At 39.5% G+C, this 23,747-nt stretch overlaps 1 protein-coding gene across 1 annotated transcript in view; it reads left to right on the forward strand.

Annotated features, from left to right (window-relative positions):
* Window positions 1-11,961, forward strand: part of TRPV4 (transient receptor potential cation channel subfamily V member 4) — a 79,636-nt gene extending 67,675 nt beyond the window's left edge. The window contains exons 12-16 of the mRNA XM_075276625.1: window positions 967-1,033; window positions 2,872-3,188; window positions 4,262-4,389; window positions 9,801-9,922; window positions 11,642-11,961. Of these exons, the coding sequence (XP_075132726.1) occupies window positions 967-1,033; window positions 2,872-3,188; window positions 4,262-4,389; window positions 9,801-9,922; window positions 11,642-11,802 (795 nt within the window). The 3' untranslated portion in view covers window positions 11,803-11,961. The remainder of the gene's footprint in view (window positions 1-966; window positions 1,034-2,871; window positions 3,189-4,261; window positions 4,390-9,800; window positions 9,923-11,641) is intronic.
* Window positions 11,962-23,747: the final 11,786 nt, after the last annotated feature.

Here is a 23,747-nt window from a genome sequence, read left to right on the forward strand (position 1 = left end):
TACGAGAAAACCCTTACTTTTCTTCTTACAATAAATAATCTTTATTATATGATTTTCACTTATTATTATTATTGTTGTTGTTGTTATTACACCTTATAAAGCTATTGTCCGTTTATATTTTATATGTACAGTATAATCGGGTTTTATTGAAGTTTTATATAACATAAGAATAAAACATTGAAAATGAAAGGTGTCAGAAAGGGCACGCAGGCCCCAAAAGGTGTGAATAGGCGGGGGGGGTGGGGGTGGGGGTTTCCCTTCGCCCAGCAACGTATAATACAACATGGACACTGCCAAAGCAAAATAGAGGAGAGGGTAGGAGCGGGCCGAAACAAGGCCATCAATACGGAAGGCAGTAGAAAACAAAAAAGAAAAAGGGGGGGGGGGAGGAAGAGAAGAGGGGGGGTGACAATGACCAAATAAGGACAGAAATTACAAACGAGACTAGCACAAATGGGAAGGAAAAAGCAGGTGGGATGGAGGAGCAGCCATAGTGTGATCAGGGGAAGGAAGACGAAAAAGCAGAAGAGTCCTTGAAAATCACCCAGGGCCGCCAAAGCCATTCAAACCGAGAGGGGTCGGGAGAATCCTCCACAACCAGGGCTTCTGGTCTCCGTATCATTTCCATTTTTTTTGTTATTGAATACTGCTGCTTGTAGGTCCATACACCTGACAAATTACTACTTGCCTTTTTTCCGGACCTCCTTTTACAGCTACAGCACCTCAGTTTGTCTTTATATGGGTTCCCCAGCTGACCTTACAGGTGACCTGTATACAGACAAACTAAGCTGCTGTCGCTGGAGAAGGTGGCCTGGGAGGAAGTGGGAAATGGTTTGTTATATTTATGGCTCTACTAGCAGTATAGGCAACCCCTTTAAATCCCAATGTAGTCTTTTAGAAAGAAATTAGAATTGACAGGTGATGTCTTAAGTTTTCTAACCCAATACTTTGTTTTCCGTTTTCTAGATTTTATTTAAGGATTTGTTCCGCTTTCTCCTTGTGTACCTCCTCTTTATGATTGGCTATGCTTCAGGTATGTATAAAAAATAAACTGTGAAAGCTGGAATGGAGGTTGGATTTCTGATACTATCCTGTAAACATAAGACATAAAATATTACAGTAGAAATATATAAAAAAAACCTATGTATGCATCTGTTTTAGGAGAACTTTCAATGGGCTACATTTCTTACATAGTATATATCCAAAACCGTGATGCTATAACTTGGGACGTTGCTTGCTATAGTTTAGGCCACATTTTGTATGTGAAACAGCTGAAGAATGTTGCACACATATTTCAGGTATATAGATTTATGCCTGCACATAGCATGGCATAGATTTAATTTCCTCACTGTCCTGCAGTCAGAAATGTACTACATTTGTTAAGAGGTAGGTGGTCTATTAAAAAAAAAAAAAAAAAAAAAAAAAATTGTGTAAATTACTCCAACTGACTCCTTTTACGAAGAGTGACATAAAATAAAGCGGACCAAAATTAAAACTCATTTTGCAGACTAGAAGTGATTTGTTTGTATCACAGAAATGTTTCGATAAAATCTGGGACATTATAAATAATAGTTAGAATGGACAGTGACATTTTGGAAAGTCTTGTGTAGCTAACACCCACAAGTGTTAAGAAGTGTAGATATGAATGAAGTCTAAATATTTATTAATGTTCCAAACTGATATGATCTACTGGATCAATACACTATATACAGTATATACACTAGGGGGGATATTTATTACTCTTTAAGGGCTAGTTCACATGGGGGTAAGCAGTCGGATTTTGACAGCGGATTTTGCCTCAAAATCCGCCTCCATACAGTGGTGGTCTATGGAGACCACTAGCGTTCTTTTTGTGGAAAAAAGAAGCAAGCTGCCCTTTCTTTGGGCGGATTCCGCGGCAACCTCCGGAGTCGGCCCATTCATTTGAACCGACTCCGGGGGGGAAAGCCGTGATCGCGATGGTTGTGGCAAGCGGGTTTTGACCCGAGAGTGATGCGGTTCCCCGCGTTACACTCTGTGCCAAAATCTACCCCACCGTCCCCCGTGTGAATGAGCCCTTATGCTACTTTGTGGCATAAAAAAGTCACAAACTTAGGAGTTGCAACTTTATAAATTCTGCTTGTGACAAAAATTATTGCAAGTGGTGTTTTTACACCACCCCTGGCACTTTCTTAAAAGAGGGCATAGTAATGGTGTGCTGTATCCTAATTTATGACAGTTTAGTTTGTGCCATTGTAAATACTGCCGGAAATCTACAAGCTGGTGGAGATTTCACTGTAGTCCAATATCACATCAAAGGATGCGCCAATTTTATGACTGACATACAAGACATTGGCCTTGTGAATCCTGCCTCCCCATGGGTACACCCTGATCCGTGATTCTGCGCCTATTTTGTACCATTGTTCTCCCCAATTTTATACAGAGGTACACAGCGTAAAAAAGTTTTATAGTACATATCATGCTACATAATTGTAGAGACCTGTAGGATTTCCCCATGCTGCTATACAGGGTCCATGCATATGGCATAAACAGTCATTGAGGCCTAAAACTAAGCAATTGTTTTGCTTGTGCGACTTAAAAATTGCTTACCCTGAAAAAAATACTTGGATATGAAAACTGGATGAGAAAGCTATCCAATATATAATGACACAGCCGTGAGAGCTCGTGGCCTCAGTCTCAGTGGTGGTAGACGTAGCCAAAATTATAACTTATTTTCACTTGAAGCTTCAAAGTAAGTAAAGGGTTTGGTTTTACAAACTGAAAACCAGATGCATGAAATTAAAAAGTTTTAGTATTGTGTTACAGTAACGGTGTATGTGGTATGGAGATATATTTAGTAATGGTTGACATTCCTGAATTTTTTTCACATAGCTCTGGTGTCTTTGCTGAATCCTTGCTCTACAAAGGAGATTTGCAATAATAATGGAACAGACTGTTCTGTGCCCGAGTATCCATCTTGCCGAGACAGTAGCACCTTCAGTAAGTTCTTACTGGATCTCTTCAAGTTAACCATTGGAATGGGAGACCTAGAGATGATCAACAGTGCCAAATATCCAGCTGTCTTCATCATTCTACTGGTTACTTATATCATCCTCACCTTCGTCCTACTTCTTAACATGTTAATCGCTTTAATGGGAGAAACGGTTGGTCAAGTGTCAAAAGAAAGCAAACAAATCTGGAAATTGCAGGTAAAAATATATAAAAAAAAGTATATAAAATGATCTCTTAAAGGAATGAGTAATGTAAATACAAGTGTTAGTCCGTAATGGGATTAGTTTAGGACTCTCTAGCCAATTTAAGTTGACACTCGGGTGGATTGTGGTTCAGGCCCTGTGTTTCACTACAAAGTTTCTTTTGAGTACCAGAATCCTATCCCCATCTGATCCACCTCCATCACTACATTTATATACACATATACCTGGCTCAGCCAAGCATGCATTGAAGAGAAGGAAGTAATGCATGTTTTCAGTGGAAAGAAAGCAGTAAGCTTCTTCTAGACATCTTTGATGGTGGCTTATTCCCCTAAGAACAAAAGGCTCTGGCATATTGAATTCCATACATATTAATGTCAGCCCTGTTCAACGATATTAGCATGATTGGTTGGCCACCTAATGTGTATGACCACCTTAAGAAGCATGTAGCACATAGTCGTTTTGTGAAACAGTAAATTTATAGAACTAACTTTAATTGCTGCAATCTGCTGCTTCCATTGCATTGGTCTGAGGTTTTAGAGGTGTCGTATGATGCACATCTTTCACATGACTCTGGTGGCCGGTCTTGCCATAGTGCTGTGATAATGTATCCACAATGTCTTGCCTTGATTGGTCATGATAGTCACATGATAACTACATGATTTTATTACATTTTTTCATCCCTGACATTTGACAGATCCACAGATTGTACCATAAATGTCTTAGAGATGCCGGTCCTACATCCGAGACATGCACTAGAAACAACAAAGCACACTTACTCAGCTGTTTTTGAAACTGTCATAGAAATGAATGGACAGTGAAGTCCATGTGCAGCCACCTCTCTGTTCAGTGTCCATAGGACGGGGTCCCTGCCCCCATACTTGCAATAGGTGGAGTCCCAGTGGTAACTTCTTTAACATGCACAGATGATTTTCCTTTTATTAAAATACCAAGTTCCTGTCATCATTTTTCTGTCTGCTGTGCTGACGTCATTGAATCATTCTTTTGATAGCTACTTTCTGGCTAATATCTAAAGCCACTTGATTTGGATCTATTTTCTTTTACATTAGTGGGCCACCACCATCCTGGATATTGAGCGATCATTTCCAGTATTCATAAGAAAAGCTTTTCGTTCTGGAGAAATGGTAACAGTTGGGAAGAATTTAGATGGGACTCCTGATCGACGATGGTGTTTTAGGTAATGTTTTTACCTTTTATTAGTCCAATCCCCTGTGATCTAAATGGCACATGTCCTCATTTCTGAACATTGTATCTAAAAATCAGAGGATTGTTTTAAAAACATAGCCCATATGTTATGTATCGATAATAAGGAAAAGTTCTACAATTTTTAATTTACTATCTATATCAAATCTTCACCATTTTTCTAGATTTCTGCTTGCTGTAATTCAATCTTGTTTTTCTTCCAGTGGATAAAAATCAGTCCATGGATGGTCATGTGATTTAAAGTCCATGGTCATGTGACGGAGACACAGGTGCACAGCTCATTAAGTGGCTGATGTCTGATTACTGTGCTGTGACTGTAATGAGCCAAGGATATGTGTGTCCATCATATGACCATAAATGACCAAGTAGAGATCTAGAACACTGCGAAGAATTGATACAGAGAGTATATTGGAAAAATTGTAGAACTTTTCATTATATATATATATATATATATATATATATATATATATATATATATATAATCATGTCTAGTGTTGAGCGAATAGTATTCGAATCCTAGTTTTGAATACCTTGCTCCCATAGGAATGCATTGAAGTCGGTGCTTAAACCCTTCGCGATCCCATGCATTCCTATGGGAGTGGAGGTATTCGAATCTAGGATTCGAATACTATTCGCTCAACACTAATAATGTCTCTTAATATTGGTTTGAAACTGGACAACCCGTTTAACTAAGAACAGATACATCCCTGGTTTCAGTGATAAGATGGTGGGTGGGCTTAGCCTGTGTATTGCACTGATCAGGCCAGTTGTGTACTCTGAGATGAACAGTGTGCTTGTTCTAAACTGCACCTTTATTCTGGATTTACACACAGAGATAAGAGGCACTGTTCTAGTCCTTATTAGAACTCGGCAGTTGAGAACATTTGGCATAGAGAAAATGAGAAGAGAATAGAGGTGGTTGGGAACAGAGACTGACGTGACCATCTCAGAGGTGGTCTGTAACCAAAGCAACAAGCTGTAAACTCTGCAGAGACCTATTCAGCAGTAACTGAAAAAGATAGATAAAGCAAACTATAGGTAAAACCCTTGGGTTCACTGAAGCTTCAAGTTTAACTATGGATATGGAATGGCAAGGCAGAGAGTAGTATAATCAAATTATTCATAGAAAACCCAGAATTAATACCCTCAAATCTAATTAATGATTTCTCTTTCTCAAAGAGTTACTTAAGTTGCTAGACATGAAAAAATGGTGTCAATTAAGCTGAAACATGGGAAATTGTAGTATAATATGGTACAATGGGGCTGAAAGGAATAAAAAACCTATTTGGAGTGTATTTTTATTCAGAATGCAGGTGCTGCGGTGATCGGCTGATTGCACACTTGCCAACAGTCTTGAATTTGCTGATATTGCCTGAATTTTTCAGAGGCAGTCTCAACAAATTATCAAATTTAATTGGTCCCAGGCCATAAAGGGACAAGGGTGGGCCTTTTCACTGGACAAAGCATTCTTTGGGTGGTGCTTAAAGGGAGTCTGTCAGCAGGAAAATCAGTATCAAACTAATGACAGTACCTTGTAGATCAGCTTCTACACTTTCCAAAAATGTGTGCGTTTTTTTAATTTTTTTTAAATTCTGCATTGCATCTCCATTTTCATGTAAATCAGTGTTTTATTCCTATGCAATTCAGCTGAAATTAACTTCATAATGTTGTGCTCATTCTAAAATAAGGGGCAGTACAATTGAAGCATGTTTACCCTTCATTAGGCCATTTTCACACACCAGTATTTACTCTGTGTGTGTATATATATATATATATATATATATATATATATATATATATATATATATATATATATAATCATCGTATTTGTGAACCAAAACCAGTAGTGGTACCTACACAAAATAATGCATATTAGATGGATGTTTACCTCTTACCTCTTATAAACTCACTCTTGATTTTGGCTTACAAATACTGTCATGTAAAAGTGGCCTTAGAAGAGTAGACCAAGAATATATAAAAAAAAACACAAAAAAAAACAAACTAACAGCTACACTATAATTTAGATAAAATATTTCATGAAATGTATGCAGTTGCAGTAAATAGAATTTTATTTTTTTGTAATTAGCCAAATCAGAAAACAGAACATCCATTACACTTCCAGAATAGTTTACTTACTGCTAGATTATACAGCCATCAATCCACAAACACCGCATCGCCTCCCTGATTATACAGCAATTTACAAGCAATTTTAGCACAAAAGGGACTACCGGTAAATAATTTGTTTCTCATTTGAGATCACCTCGCTGTATGTGATTGAACTCTACATCGCACACCAGGAAGGCGCAGGGTCTTTACTTTTCAGAGAATAAGAGCTGCAAATGAAGGGATGTTCACTTATTTTCAGCACATTTTACTTTACTGTACTTTTATAAATCGTGTTTGTAAATGGATTTATTAGTTTTCAGATTAAATGGCTAGGTTTTAATGCTTTTGCTAGATCAAATCTATCATTGCTTCTTGCATATGTTCTGCCTTCAAAGTGGCTCTTGGCATTTACATTGCACATGTATAGAAAGTGGTTCGACCAGATAGGCTCCCAGGAGCATCACTCATGATCATTAGAGTGGGGGTTGTGGTGGGTCCTAATTTGCATATTAATAAAGTCTCCTGCTATACCACAAGGCACAGCATGAATTAACAGATGGCATTTAAATCTTCTGGTAAATATGAGAGACAGGCAGTGACTGGCAATTATGACAGTATTTAATGGAATATCTGTTATTGATTCATAATTAGACCTCATTAGACCCTTGTCTATTTTGTACTAATTTCTGCTTGGAATGAAAAGGTTGTCTTGGTTCATCAGGCAGTTAAACCAAAACTCCACTAAATGTGAGACTTGGAGTAAGTGTTCAGTGCTACAGGGTTAATATTCCTTATACAACAGCTTTAATATAAATCTACAAAATATACATAGATCCATGGATATCTGAAATTTTCAAGTTTATTAGTTACTAAAAAAGATAAACCACTTTGTGTAGACTATTTAGATCTACATATAGTAAAGTTGAGTAAGTAAAATGAAAAGTTAAAACTATTATTGGGGTACTTTATATATGGCTATATTTTTGATCCTAGCAAAATCTCTTTGTTGCCAAAATCTTCTTGGTGCCCTTTTAGCAGAGCTAAAAAGGACTAAAAATATAACTCTGAATGCTACCGAAAATGGTCATAAAACACCAGGATTACAGGGATTTCTCAGCTGTGTAACACTGATTTTCAATTTTTAAGGTAGGCCATCAAAACATGAATCCCTAGCGCCCTACTGAGCAGTTGTAGTGTCAGGTCTCATGCCTGGTCTGTGCAGGCACAGTTCCATACATATGGCTTTGGCTGTTTGTGGTACTGTAGCAAAGTTCTTTTTATGAGTGAATAAAAGTAAGGTGCATTACCAGGCACATTCACCGCCATATGCATACTGCTTGCGAAAACCATGATTGTCTAAATTGTGGGAATGCCAGGAGGCGACCCCGCTGATCATTGGTGTCCTAGTCTAAGTTATCAGTATTAAAAAATCAGAAAACTCCATTAACGCAAAGGCAATAAAATGGAACAAAGATGACTTTGCCTTTTAATCTCTGTTCTGCAGAAACTTGATCACACTGCCTACTCACACTTAAGGTAATGTACTAGGTTTGCCGACAGTTGTAAAGCCATGGAAGAACATTTTAAATTATGCATCATGTCAAAGGACAAACCTGTTCATGGCCAGCTCCAGGGTTATGCGTGGTCGAGTCTTAGTTGGCCCCTTTGTGGCCTGGTTAAAAACATGACGTAAGCTTTCTTCTGTCATGTTATTTTGCTTTTGTAACAGAAGAAAACGTTGTGCCTTCAGGACTTTCTTCCAACAGAAAAGTAAGACATGACAAGATACAGCCAGAAGTTACATCCGTATACGGGGAGCATATGTGGCTGTTCTTATTCAAGTAATGGGAGCTGCTGCATGTGCCCCCTGTCCACTGCTGTAACTTCGGGCTCCCACAGTCCGCCACAAAAGCTGATCTGTGCAGGGTCTAATTACACTCACATATCACATACTGATTACCTATCATGTGGATAGATCGTCAGTATGAAAAATAGGTTAGGAAAACCCTTTTAGTTACCAAGCACAAGATTACAGGGGAGGTGGGGGCTGTCAGCCCAAAAGAGCAGGGGTTTTTGAAGTGATGGGAGAGCACCTACAGAGAGATCTGAAAAAGGGGTTCACCAGCAGGGGCCTTTGAGCCACTGAAGGTGCCATTGTGAGGTCAAGGGTGAGGCATTGCAGCACCATTTTATACTGCCATGTTTCCTCAGTGCCTCCTGCTGGTGCTCCCTGTTCTTCAGAGACATTTGCTGGTGCACTCCCTTTTCAAATCCTCCTGCAGGTTCCCCCTCATCCCCTCAGAGACCAGTAGTGGTATACCCCTTTCTCAATTTCCCCTTTAGGCACCTACAAGATAATTTGAGAAAGGCGTGCACCAACAGAGTTTTTTCAAGTGATGGGGGGCACCTGCAGAGGGATTTTAAGTTGGCAGGAGGCACTGAGGAGACATGGCAGCATAAAATGGTTATGGAGTGCCTCACCTATTGCATCACAGCAACACCTTCATTGCCTCCACACAGGGGCAGCACGCTACGTTCTTCTGGTTGTGACAGCTACCTTTCCTGGGGCCAGTGACTATATTCTGATTCCCACAGGCTGCTGGCTTCAGATACTCACATATTGGGTTCTCCACCATAACCAGGCTGCTCTTGGCTGATCCTGTGTTGTCCATGTTATCTGGTCCCGCCCCTCCATGAGAACACCTATGTCATGAGATGAGATGACACTGTGGATATCATGACATGGCAGCTCTCAAGGAGGGTTGGAGGTTCACAGGAGCAGCCTTGCGACATTGAATAGTGTAAGTCTGATGGTGCAGTTGAAACCTGGCAGCCAATGCAGACAGTTTTAATTGCCCCAAACGTCCTGCAATTAAAACTGACTGCAAGGTTAAGAAGATAAAGTGAAGAAGTCGGCGTACGCTGAACCTGAACCTTGGTGATGTCTCGTTGAACATATTCAGCTCTGCTACATCTTTATAAATTTTTGCATGTGTATAACCATTGAAGGTTCCTTCAACTGAAATGCCAGAAAAGATTTGCCTCAAACATTTTAGAGAATAAGAAAGAACAAATTATCAGGACACAAGCAAGTAAAATGTCTTACTGGTATGCATTAGTGAAAAGCCCTGTGGTGATAAAAAGGTTAATGAACAGTGTAGGGACACATTCATCATATCTTATGTGACAATAAAATGGTTACTGAAAAGAACTGTCTAATAGTTGAACATTGTTTTCTGGTGTTACGGTCTTTATGACATGGAGTTGTATTTATTTTAGGGTGGATGAAGTGAATTGGTCTCATTGGAATCAGAATCTTGGCATTATCAATGAGGACCCTGGGAAGAACGATACTTATCAATATTATGGTTTTTCACAAACCGTGGGACGTCTCCGGAGAGGTGAGCCTGACTTTTTGTATTACATATTTCAGTAAACTCCATTGTATTATTTTTGCAGTAAAAAGAGATTTTGCTAACTTGCCTCCCCCTCCTCTTTTTATGCTTGTGAGGTCATTGCTTTATTAGCATACTGTGACTTCAATATGCTTAATGGATTAGTTCTATTGCTAATAGCATGTTTTGATCCTAGGAGTAAATGATCCATCAAACATTCCACTGACAACAGTACAACTTGGCTCAAAAATGAGCATACTGTTAATGCATATACACTATTTAATGGATGAGCCCTTCACCATCCAAATAGAGTTCATGGCAATGGCTGCTTCTGGGGTTAACATTTAAATATTGTATTTTTAGAAAATGCTTGTAAGAATTGTGTGTACAGTTCTCTTTTTATCCACTGGTATTTTAGTTTAATGTGTAATTATTTTGACATGGTCAGACTAGGTTCACATCTGTGTTCGGGTTTCTGTTTGTGGGTTCTGCTTGAGGATCTTCCGAATGGAAGCCTAATCCTCATAAAAAGCGGTTGCCTTAGGGAACCTGCGGACCCCATAGACTATAATGGGGTCTGCCCGATTTCTGCCCCCAAAGAGAGAGAGGGAGAGAGGGATGGAATCCCTGATTCTAGTACAAGCACTAAACCCAGGATCAGTGTTTCTATATTGCGAGACAATAATTCTAGATATGTGTAAAAGGAAAAGATCAGGGAAGGATAGTAATGTGATCACCATGACTGAACTTTAAGTGTGATCAGCTGTTAAATGGGAATTTTAGTCACAATGAACTTCTAATAAATAATGGAAATAGGCGAGATTCGTGAAATCTAAACCTTTAAACCACAGACCATTAATTCCAAAATGAAAAAATACTGTAGAGGTTAATTGCTCTATAGCGCCATTTCATTTATGGCATCAGTCATCCAAGATTACAGACTTCACCAATATGATGCCAGCAGTCCCAACTTTAGTGGAATGGCCTCACAAATTTAAGGATTTATGCAAATTTGACTCCAAAGTGGGGGTGTTCCCAGGCCAGAACTTAAAATGATCCCTAACTTTTCAACAAGCATTGCATAATTCATTTGTACGAGTATAAGAAACTTTGAAAGACTTTTCTCTCTGCTGATTTTAAGTGGAATCTACTACCGTATGACTCCAAGGCAGATGTGAACCTAGTCTCCGTTAGATAAAGCTAAAGTTAAAAGCTTCTTCTCTCTGGATCTTTTCCTGGAGAAGTGGGCAGTAGCTGAGTGAGATGAAAAGACTGCAAGAAGCTAAATAGAAAGATTTATGCCTCTGCCTACGTGTTTTATGAGCATCAGTGCGGTTCAATATTTCTCTGTCTATTTCTATGTGACCCTGCTGAAGCTTTTGAGTGAGTCAGATGATCAGATTCTCCTCTTTCTGCGCTGTCTATGGGAGACTTCATATCAGTCTCCAGTCATCAGCTCAGGGGGAACTGAAAATTAGAGACAGAGATAATAGAGGGGAAAGCATCTAAAAATGTAAAATGTCCAGAAATTGTGCCCCTGCATTTTAATGTAACAAGATGTAGGCAATTTTAGGTAGAAGGTTTTGCAAAGTTGCTCACCATTTATTTGCATTTGCATTAGGATTTTCACATTGTGTAGTATGTTTGAGTAATGTATCGCATAGATCTTCATTGATTTGATTGATTGATTCATTCATTCACATCTTATTGTGTCTATTTTTATAGATCGCTGGTCAGTGGTGGTACCTCGAGTGGTAGAACTAAACAAAGCACCGCATCATCCTGACGATGTTGTTGTTCCGCTGGAACATATGCAACATATACATTCAAATTACCAAAGATCTGGATATCCACAAAATCTTAAGAAAGATGAAACCCATATTTAATACGGTTTCTCCATCTCAGACTTCCAACTCCATTGGTGCCTATAGACAATTCTAACGTTGCAAACAGAGGTCCATCTCCATCTGTGCTGCTAACCAGTGTCTGGAACTTTGCACTTTTGCACAAATGTTTATTTTATATATGGCTGGACCAGATGCCAGAGGGCGGATCCAAACTATAAACCAATATTTTATTTAATTTTTTAAATATTCTTTTGTAAGTTTTAAAGACTTTGATGTTACAAATTTACATAATATACCTTTGGGAGAATGGCGATAGTTCTTACATCTACATAATTGTTTTTAGTTACAGTTTGATGTACATTTCCTGCTCTAAAGATGTATTATGTTACACAGAGTATTATATAGAGTGTCATTTCACATTGTTCTATACTCTTTGAGTCGTAGAAGTGTATTAAAAGTCCCTCAATAATATTGCAGTTCAAAAGAATGACTGAGGCCCCTTGTGTGGAAGTTATACAATTGTAGAATATTACTATTGAAGAATGCCTTACAGTCAAGGTCCAATTTCATATTAGAGACTGAGTAAATGTTCCATCCTGCCATATAATTCTTTGGTTAACATAGCCAACTGAGGGCAACAGTCTGTGGTGTAACTAAAGTCTTGTGAGCCCCGGTGCAAACTTTGGTTTGGGGCCCCCTACCTCATCATTACAGCGAGTTCTTGATATTGATGGTTCCGGGTACTAAGAAGATTAATCAACCTTAGTGTGGTTAGGGTAATCTGTGGGTCTCCTTGGCTTATGGGGCAGATAGAATCTACAATCTCAATACTGTTGCCAGTGCTTATGGGCCCCAGAGTGACTGCACCCTCTGTACCCCCTCAAGTTACGCCCCTGACCACAGTGCAAGAACAGCAAGTGGGCTCATTCCATTAGCATAATCGCATTCGATTGACTTTAAAAAATGATTCTTTGGAAAACCTTCCCCGCCATATGGCTGACACTAAAGGCTTTGTTCGTGTTCTGTGCCAGCACACTAAAAACTTATGATAATAGGGGTGACCTATTTTGGATTTTAGACTGTTGGAGCATATGAATATTGAATGTAAGATTGATAGAAGGACTCTGGATGAAGTAGTAGTGTTGCATGCATTAGTAAAAACAATCAAGCTGTGCAGAAGAATCCTGGAGTTTTGTATAGAATGAACATTGTATTATGGATTATTTTAAAGGGATTATGCAGGCAAACTCTTGCCCGATCTTATGGTTTTGAAGAAATTGATAACAAATTTAAAAAAATATCTATTTATTAAAACTAGATGATAAAATATATTCTGTTTTTCTAAGGTTTTATTTTCTGTACATGATTTTGGGTCGCTTCCATTTTGCCTGAACTTCTCCTCTGCTCTGTTAACAGTATTTAGTGATACACTTTACAGCTGTCTCCTGGGCATAGGCAGCAATAGACTGGACTAGACTCAGTGAGGTCTATGGGAGATTTTTTTAGGCATGTTTTTTGCTTAGTGAAAAGGAGTAAATAAAGTATGATATCATCTGGATCAGTAACTATATCTATAGAGACACCTTTTAGGTATCCATGATTGTGTTTCTTGATAGATGCCCTTTCAATTTCTCCCATGACTTGAATGAATTAGGTTTTTACGCAAAGGATAAGAATACGTTTAAAAAATAAATAAATATAATAATATATATATATGTTATGTGTCTTGTCCCAAAATTCATGTGACGCCAGCTGTTTAGATATCTATATGCTATTTAATTGCTTCCTGTGCTATTGTATAAGGAATATTTGCTACCGAACTCTCATGTCTTTGTCTTAAATCTTTATAATATAGTGTTTAGCGGTCATATTTCTAGCAATACAACTTGGCAGAAGTAGGTTCCTATATTTAAAAATGGAACACTGTGACCAGTGTGGTCTGTAGTTTGAGCTTTGAAGTACAAGTAAACTCCACAATATATTTCAGGTTCTAACTGAACAAAACCGTTATAGTGAGAAGTCTCTTGTTATCAATGCAAAGAATCGAAGTGGCTGCAAAAGAAGCACAGGGAGGAGAATTCAATGCAAAGATGTAACTTTAAAGGGATTCGATCATTAGAATCCCATTTTTAGCTAAACCCAAGTTGGGAATAGCCTTAAGAAAGGCTATTCTTCCCTATCCTTAGAAGTCTCTGCGCTGCCGTTTGGTATACATTCCCGGTTTCTTCATTTTGGTAATGAGTTTTCTCGCAGCAGTGGGGGCGGTCCCCAGCACTCAAACAGCACTGGGGGTGTCCCCTGTGCTGTGAGAAAACTCCCCAGTGCCGCCGCCTTTATTCCCGCCTCTTCTCTCCCGTGTGGCCACAGGAAAATGGCCAATGGATATACGCAGCGGGTACAGTCGGCCATTTTTCTGTGGCCAAATAGGAGAGAAGAGGCAGAGAACAAGAAGGCGGCAGTGCTGGAGAGATTTCTCGCAGCACAGGGGACACCTCCAGTGCTGTTTGAGTGCTGGGGACCACCCCCGGTGCTGCAAGAGAACTCATTACCATAATGAAGAAAGCGGGAATATATTCCAAATGGTGGCACGGAGAAGACTTGTAAAGGTAGAGGAAGAATAACCTTTCTTAAAGTTATTCCGACTTGAGTTTAGCTAAAAACGGGATTCTAATGATAGAATCCCTTTAAGAGCCCTAATCTATAACAGGGCCCACACCTACCATGTGTCATTAATAATGTTAGTATCGTCCTTTGTGGTACAGGGGCTTTAGACCCTCTCAGAGCCTGAGTGCCCCACACTTGAATATATGGGTACTGTAAGTAGGAATTATTTAATGACTTATAAGTAGTGCCAGATATAAAATGATTGGCGATTGTACTAATATACAATCAATATGTATATAATATTTTATGTGTAGGAGTAATTGACCTTATGGAACAATGTTTTCTGAAAGAAAAAAATGCCCTATTTCATATAGATACTGTAACTCTAATAGAAGAATGGCCACTTCTTCATTGAAGTCAATACAGCTGGCAGCTGCTTTGCATTGACATTTGACAATCCTATGAATATGCCACAAATATTTCAGATGGGAATATCCCTTTAATCAGGTATGACCTATAGAAACCAATTTCCATCTGTCAGATTGTTTTATAAACCTTTAATTGCAATATTCTACTCAAACCTTTAAAAAGTCATTTATGAGTACAGTGCCTTGCAAAAGTATTCATACCCTGTGAACCACAAACTTAAATGTATTTTATTAAGAGTTTAAGTAGCACATAATTGTGAACTGTAACGAAAATTATACATGGGCGTGCAAAAGTATTCAGCCCCCTATATCAGTACTTTGTAGAGCCACCTTTCCCTGCAATGACACCTGCAAGTCTTTTGGGTCATGATACCAGCTTGGCACACCTGGAGACTGAGATTTTTGCCCATTATTCTTTGCAAAATAGCTGAAGCTCAACCAGATTAGATGAAGAGCATCTGTGAGCAGCAATTTTCATGTCTTGCCACAGATGCTCAATGGGATTTAAGTCTGGCTATTCTAACACATGAATTGTCTTGCTTGAAGGTGAATGTCCCTCCCAGTCTCAAGTCTTTTGCAGCCTCCAACAGGTTTTCTTCCAGGATTGCCCTGTATTTAGCTCCATTCATCTTCCCTTCAACTCTGACCAGCTTTCCTGTCCCTGGTGAAGAAAAGCATCCCCGCATGATGCTGCCTCCAGCATGTGTCACAGTGGGGATGGTGTGATAAGGGTGATGAGCAGTCTTACTTTTCCACCACATATATCACTTTGCATTTAGGCCAAAAAGTTTAACTTTGGTCTCCTATGACCAGAGCATCTTGTTCCACGTTTGCTGTGTCCCCTGTGTGGCTGCAAACGACACTTCTTATGTCTTTCTTTCAACAATGGTTTTCTATTTGCCACTCTTCCATACAGGCCAGATTTGTGGAGTGCATGACTTATAGTTGTCCGATGCACAGATTCTCCCACCTGAAATGTGGATCTCTGCAGCTCATCAAAAGTGACCATGGGCCTCTTGGCTGCTTCTCTGATCAGGACCCTCCTTTCTCGATCTGTTTTTTTTTTTTTTTTTTTCCATTAAAATTTTGAAAACCATGTATCATTTTCGTTCTACTTCACAATTATCTGCTACTTTGTGTTGGCTCTTCAATTAAAATTTCAATAATATACATTAAAGTTGGTGCTTGTAAAAAAAAAAAAAAGTCCAATGAATACTTTGTATCTATGTATCATAAGTTAAAGCAACAATGTTATTTTTTATTTTAAAGAGATATTGGTATTTTTAAAATCTGTTCCAATTGCAAGTTATACAAATGTGGCAACAATCACTTTCTCATATGTTATCACTTTGCTTTAAAGGGGTTGTATAGGTCATTTTTGCTAAGTATAGGTCAGCAATAGGAGGTCAATGGGGGTCTAACTTGGCTGTTCTGCTGCTTGATGTTGCTGCAGCTCTTGTGTGAGTCCTGTGACCTCTTCTGTCTACATTGCACGCATTCTAGTTCAATGCCAGGAGTATTATATGGTAAGTATACGATATATATATATTTTTTTATGAAACATCCTGGCCACAGACAGGCATAGTGTGTTTTGGACACTCAACTAATGCTGGTGCTTAATTATCTCAATTGCATCTGACAGGTTACCTTTAACCCCTTCCCGCCGATGGCACTTTTTGACTTCCTGACCAAGCTCGATTTTTCAAAACTGCCATGTGTCACTTTATGTGGCAATAACTTTGGAACGCTTTAACTTACCAAAGTGATTTTGAGATTGTTTTTTTCGTAACACATTGTACTTCATGTTAGTGGTAAATTTTGGTAGATATGTTTTGTGTTTAGTTATGAAAAAATAGGAAATTTGGTGGAAATTTTGAAAAATATGCATTTTATAAAGTTTGAAATGATGTGCATTACATACAGATAGTCAGACCGCCAAAATTATATCCTAAATCTCATGTCCCAGATCTCTGCTTTATGTCGGCATCAAACTATAGTCACCCTTTTATTTTTTACGGACATTAGAAGGTTTACAAGTGAAACGACAATATTCAAAATTTTCAAGAAATTTCCAAAACCCATTTTTTAAGGGACTAATCCAGTTATGAAGGGGTTTTGAAAGACCCTTGTATTAAAGCCCCCCATAAATCACCCTATTTTCAAAACTGCACCCCTTAAATAAGCCAAAACAACATATACCTAGTATTTTAACCCTATAAGTGCTTAACAGGAATTAATATAAATTGGAGGTGAAATTTTCAAATTTGACTTTATTTCACTAATATTTTCGTTTAGCCCTAGAATTTGCACATTCACAAGGGGTTAAAGGAGAAAATGCCCCCCACAATTTGTTATGCAAGTTCTCCCGACTACCATAGTACCCCACTTGTGGGTGTAAACAAATATATGGACGCACAGCGAGACGCAGAAGGGAAGGCGCGCCAAGGAGCTTTTAGAGGGCAGATCTGGCTGTGATCAGTTTCAGGAACCATGTCGCATTTACAAAGCCCTTGAGGTGTCAAACAGTGGAAACCTCTAGAAAGTGACCCCATTTTGAAAACCGCACCCCTCAAAGTATTTATCAAGTGATGTAGTAGCATTAGTAACCCCGAAGTGAATGTGTAAGTTGTGCGGAGTAAATTGGGCACACCAAATCCCATTCTATTTTCCCACTAGCTCCTATGACATGGACGGGGAAGAGGGGCATTCTGGGGGGTCAGCGCTGCTGTATTCTCTCTCATAAGCTCTAAATATGGGGGGTCCCCTGAAAATGCTCGCACCGATTACACATTTCCTTCTAGTCGCATCCACTTACGTTGTAATGATTTGGCGACTTTTGGGGTTTTTGTCTTCACATTGTACAAGGTAGATTTTTATTTTTATTTTCTGGCAATGTGGCCATATGAGGGCTTGGTGTTTGCGGTATTAGATGTACTTTTCAATTCCACCATTTTGGGGCCTGTAACTTATTGACTACATTTTATTAACTCTTTCTGGGTAGGATGTAAAAGGAAACATCAATTCTGGCATTGCTTTCTAGCATTTATTTTTTTCCCCGTGCAGAGTACAGCATAAGTAACATGTTACCTTTATTCTGCGGGTCGGTACGGTTACGGCGATACCTAATTTATATGATTTTTTAATGCGTTGCTATTTCTGCAGAATAAAATTCAATTTAGGGAAAAAAATCAATTATTTTTGCATCGCCATCTTCTGAAAGGCGTAGCATTTTTATTTTTCAGTAGACAGAGCTGGTTGAGGGCTTATTTTTTGCGGGATGACCTCTGCTTTTTATTGGTACCATTTTGGTTTTCATCTGACCATTTGATTACTTTTTATTGAACATTTTGTAAGGGAAAGGTGGTGAATAATCATTATTTTGTGCGTTTTTCTACTTTTTTTTTTACGCCGTTCGGGTTAAATAATGTTTTAATTTGATTGTTCAGGTTATTACGGACGCGGCGATACCAAATATGTAATTTTTTTCTATTTTTCTTTATTTTACATAGTAAAACATTTTATATGTGGAAAAAATGGATTTTTGGGGCTTTATTTATTTGTAATTTATTTTAAACTTATTTAAACTTTTTTATTTTTACTTTTTTCTAACTTTTTTTTTCTGTCCCCATGGGGGATTGAAGCAGTGATTGGCTGATCACTGCTTCACTACATATACGCTGCAATACACGTGTTACATGTGTATTGCAGAACACAGGAAGCTGTCAGCCTGTGTGGACGCACAGGCTGACAGCCTCATTTACGGCAGGATCGACCAGGAACGAGGACATGGTAAGTGATGGGGCAGACCCGGGGTCACTGATCAGACCCCGGGCTGCCCCCTACGAACACCGGCACCCCCCGAAACCGGCGCGGGGGGTGCCGATCGGCACCACATTATATTGAAACCCCGGAGATGCCGGTGGTCATGTTTACCGCCGGCATCTCAGGGGTTAACACCCGCGATCGGACCCGGTTCCGACCGCGGGTGTTACAGGGCATAGTCAGCCGTAACATACGGCTGACACCTGCAGCGCATGGTGCGCACACAGGTTCTGTGTGCGCACCATGCAGCCGCAGTAATAGTACGGCGGTGTGCGGGAAGTGCTTCCTGGCTGCGCCGTACTATTACTGACGATGTCGGGAAGGGGTTAATGGGAGCTTACCACCTCCCCAAGCCTATTGAACTACCAAAATTGTACATTACAGTGATAAACACAATACCTTTGTTATGTATGCCACTTATCTCTTCATCCCTGCTTGCGCTGCTCTTGCTGCTTTGTTAGGATGGGTGATGTCATTGAAATGGGAGGATCAACTCCCACTGCAAGGGGTGTGCAAGCAGGAGGTGTAGTGGTCTGATTGGTAAGAGCACTGCTCCAGGAGCTGAAGGCCTATCCCCAGTGCAAAAACTTCCTTATTTACATCAGAACATAAAGTTGTTTTTCTCCAATTCAAACAAAGTGATATACATAAGAAAGCTATATTATTTATGTTCTCTCTAATATGCTGTTGAGCATGCTTGGGGGAGGTGATGGACTCCTTTTAATCTTCAATTGGGTATTGGCTTCAATAAATGTAATTTTACAGCTCTCAATTCCAAAAATGATGGGGCGTTGTGTAAAGTCTTAAAAAACAAAAAAAGAAGAATGCAACGATACCATATTTTAGTTACAAATAGAACACGGAACACATATCAGTAGTTGAAAGTCAGACATTTGATATTGAATACAGCAACGCTTGGAAGAAAAAGTTGGTACAGGGCCATGTCTACCCTTGTGTAGCATCCCCTCTTCTTTTTACAGAATGTTGTCCTACTCTTATCTGATGTAGCTGCCCAACAGTCCTGGGTTGTCTTTGCTGGATTTTTCATTTCATAATTAAAAACTAAACTGATTAGCACTGATATGATGGACACCAAGATGTTTAAGTGCCCATGCCATAGGCTTTTCAGATCTGTGCTGATAACAAGATGGATGGTCCATGTCCTCTTGACAGTAGAGAACCCAGCGCTCATTGATATGTTGTTTATATAAATATACAGTGGAGACCCAGCAACAATGCCCATAATCAGTGCCCAGTCTGATTGTGGGCATTACTCTCCCCCAAAGTGCTTTTTTTCCCCAGCTGTGCAAGGGCACTACCATTTTGCTGGTCCAAGAGTGAGTTTCGAGGCCATCAATTTGTTACTGTACAGCCGGGAGCCTGTTGAAGGATCACAGGTTTTCATTGTTTTTATTCTATTACAGGCTTCTCTATGGACCCTGTAATAGAAGCACTGTTGTTAACAATGGTAATGCATTGCAATTTATTGAAAGTGTATTGCATTAGTGATGAGATCCCCTGGCATTCAAGACCCATAGGAGGGTTTAAAAGTTACATTTTAAAAAAAAAAAAAAAGTTTAAAACAAAAAAATGGAAAATCCTCCCTGTTTCCCTAGTACATAAAGTTACACATACACATTATGTATTCCTGAGTTCAAAAACACCTGGTCTACAAACTTGGAGAAATATTTTTCCCATATGGTGAACACCATAGTAGGGTAAATAAAAACACAAATGAGCCATACCTCAGTTTCTTCCCCCACATATAAATTTGAATTAAAAAAATGATCCAAGCAGTTAGGTTTTCCATGAAGTGGTGTAAATAAAATGGACATCTAGCAAAGTTTTGGATTTTAAGGGATTAAGAAGTTAAAAAATAAAATAAAATAAAAAAAATATATATTTTTTTCAATATATCAATTTGGTATACCTAGAATCACCAACTCAAAGAATACAGGTGACCTCTAATTTTGGCTCCACAGTGGCAGCCATTAAAATGAAGTCTGTAAAAAAAAAATTGCAAAAAAAGTTTTTCTCTAAAAACTTAGTTTTTTTTCCAGCTTCCCAGTACATTTTACAGAATATGAAATGGTACCATTATGAAGTGCAATTTGTCCCACAAAAATTAAGCTCTTATGAACGGAAAAATAAGTTGTCTTTTGGAAGTTGGGGAGTCAAAAACAAAAATTGAAAAATGGATGTGGTAGGAAGGGGTTAGGGTAAGTTCGCACGGGGTTTTTTGGACCGGAACCTGAATCGGAGGCTGCCTCAGGTTCCGGTCCAAAATACGGGTAGCTGCAACTGGATGCCGATTTGCTCCGAATTAGGCCCAAATGAATGGGCCTAATCGGGAGGGAATGTCTTCAGGCCGAATTGTGAGGCGAAACAGCCTGTAGAATGAGCATCTTGCTTCTCTTTTTCCGGGAGCCGGAACAACCGGCTCCCAGAAAAAAGAACTGACCGTCTCCCATTGATTTAATTGGGAGTGGTCTTTTTGGTCAGGATTTTGAGGCGGATACGACCTCAAAATCCTGACCAAAAAACTCAGTGCGAACCTACCCTCAAATGAGCTTTAGCCCAGAGATGACACTTTTGGATTGTGTTGATATATATAGTTGCTTCTTTGCATTATACAGTTTTTACTTGCATTTGTGGATTGCATAAAAAATTTTGTTCAGACAATGATTACTAGAAGTATTCCTGAGCCCATGCAGTGATTTGCATTACAGATTCATACTTGTTTTTAATGCAGTGCTGTCTGCAGGCTCATAGACCATGAGCATCCAAGATTGACTGCTGTCTTTGCCCCTTGTGTACACGGATTTGTTCAGATTCTTTGAATCTTTTGATATTATGTGCGGCAGATGGCAAGATAGTCAAAGTCTTCTCACTTTTTTTGTTAAACAATATTGTTCTGAAATGGCTGCACAATTTATCATCACAATTTTTCAGAGATTGGTGAACCACTGACCATCTTTGTTTCTCAGGGACTCTGTCTCACTGACATGCTCTTTTTATACAAAGTCATGTGACTTACGTGAAAATTGATCCTTTTCCAGTCTTTTGTTAACCCTGTCCTGACTTTTTTGAGATGTCTCTGTCATCTATTTCTAAATGAGTTGATTTTTTTTTTTTTTTCAAATAAAATGGAAAATTTCTAACTTTCAACTTCTGTGTTCTATGTTATTGTGAATAAAATATGGTCATATTAGATTCCAAGTCATTATATACTTGTTCTCTTTACATTTTACACAACATCACATTTTTTTTAGAATTGGGGTTTTATTTAAACAATCAATGCAATGGTTAGAGGAAGTCTATAAACTGCCACAAGCATATTAAACTGACACCACTGTGTTACAGAAGACATTACAGTGAAAAATAACATGCCTTTTGTCACTTTTATAGATTTGAAAAAAAAAAAATCTTAGAATTCTTATGCTAATGAGGCAGTTGGTGCACTGAGGGCGGACCTTCAGCTCCCTGAACACTGCTATTGACACTCAAACCCCTACCACCACCTGCTTGTGCAATCCTGTGTAGGTAGAGTGGATCTTCTCACTGCTATGACATCACCTATTCTACTTGAGTGGCAAGAGAAGTGCTCCTAGGGCAGAAAGACCACCCACAGTTCTTCAACTGCCTTATTTGCATAAGAATATAAAGTTGTTTTTCTGCAATACTACTAAAGTGAAATAACATAACAAAGATATGTTGTTTATCACTATAATGTGCTTTGTTACATGGTGGTGGCAGTTGAATATGCTTGTGAGAGATGACAAACTCCCTTTAATGAAGAAATCTGACCAGAGGCGTTATGTAGCGCTCTGACAGCTATTTCTGCCCACTGCCTTATAAATACATGATTGGCTGCTTATGGATGTTTATTTCATGCTCCAGAGAGAATAGTAGGGGGCAACATGGTGACTCAGTGGTTAGCACTGCAACTTTGCAGGACTGGAGTCCTGGATTCAAATCCTGCCAAGGAAATCCGCAAGGCATTTGTATGTTCTCTCTCTAGCCTTTGGTAGTTGCCAGGGCAGGAAACTCAGAGGGGGTGGTTACCCGGTGGCCCCGCTCCCTAATCTGGCGGTAAAGTTAAAAGGGAGGTGAAGGGCTTAGTTCCCTGCCTTCGTAGTCTTATCTAGTGGGGCTCTCTAGTTTCTAGGTGATTACCATGACCTATTATTGGCATTACAGCTATTCTGCTCCTTCTGCTGCCAGACTATGACATTTCTACAGACGGTTAACATCCTGGTAAGATTCTCTTTGATTGTTCAAAGTGTGATGTCTACTCCTTTTTTACCATGTAATATTGGCTCTAGGTGAGCTTGCAGCGGTCGCTGCATTCCTCCACCATGTCGTCTTCCACCACTCCTCCGGGCGATCAGAGGAGAAAAAAATCCTCCTCAAAGAGAAAGCATTTTGCATGTCTAGATTGTGACATTCCTCTGCCCGATGGTAAAAGGGTACAGGGGGTTGTCAGCAGGGTCATTCCCAGTTGGGATGCTAAAAGACCTTATGTATCCTAGAATACGAATGGGCACGCTGCCGTTCCTGCAGAGGTTCTCCCCCTGAGGAAACCTCTTCTAGAGACATGGTGGTGTGGGTAAAGGAGTATATGGTCAGTACGGTTCCAGAATAATAAGTGGGAATGTGGTTTCCTCATTTCTGGTAAGCATCCTCATCCTCTCTTTCAGGATGAGTCATTGAGAGACATCCGTAACTCTATCACCCAGCTCTCCAAGAAGCAGTGCTCGGACAGTCACTCTGCTTCGCTTCCCTCCTTTGACAGATTGCAGATGGAGGAGGACTCCTGCCCATCTGAGGAGCAGTTGAGTATTACCAGCAAACCCATATTTCACTGGGATAAAACATCCAAATTGCTGAGGGCCATCCGGTCAAGGGACCAGGATGGAGCAGGGGAAGCCTCCGCGTCTACCTCTGGGGGCAAAGGGCCTTCCATGTAGATGTCGCTCTAACAAAAATTATGGAGCAGGAATGGAAGTTCCCACATGTCGCTTCCAGGGTGTTCAAGAATATGTTCCCCATTGACTCGGCCCAAATCGACCGCTGGGGTCCCCCTTCCTATGGTGGACCTAGCGGTAACAAAGCTGTCCCGGCGTACTA

This window comes from Leptodactylus fuscus, chromosome 1 (assembly GCF_031893055.1).
Source record: "Leptodactylus fuscus isolate aLepFus1 chromosome 1, aLepFus1.hap2, whole genome shotgun sequence".
Lineage (NCBI taxonomy): Eukaryota > Metazoa > Chordata > Amphibia > Anura > Leptodactylidae > Leptodactylus > Leptodactylus fuscus.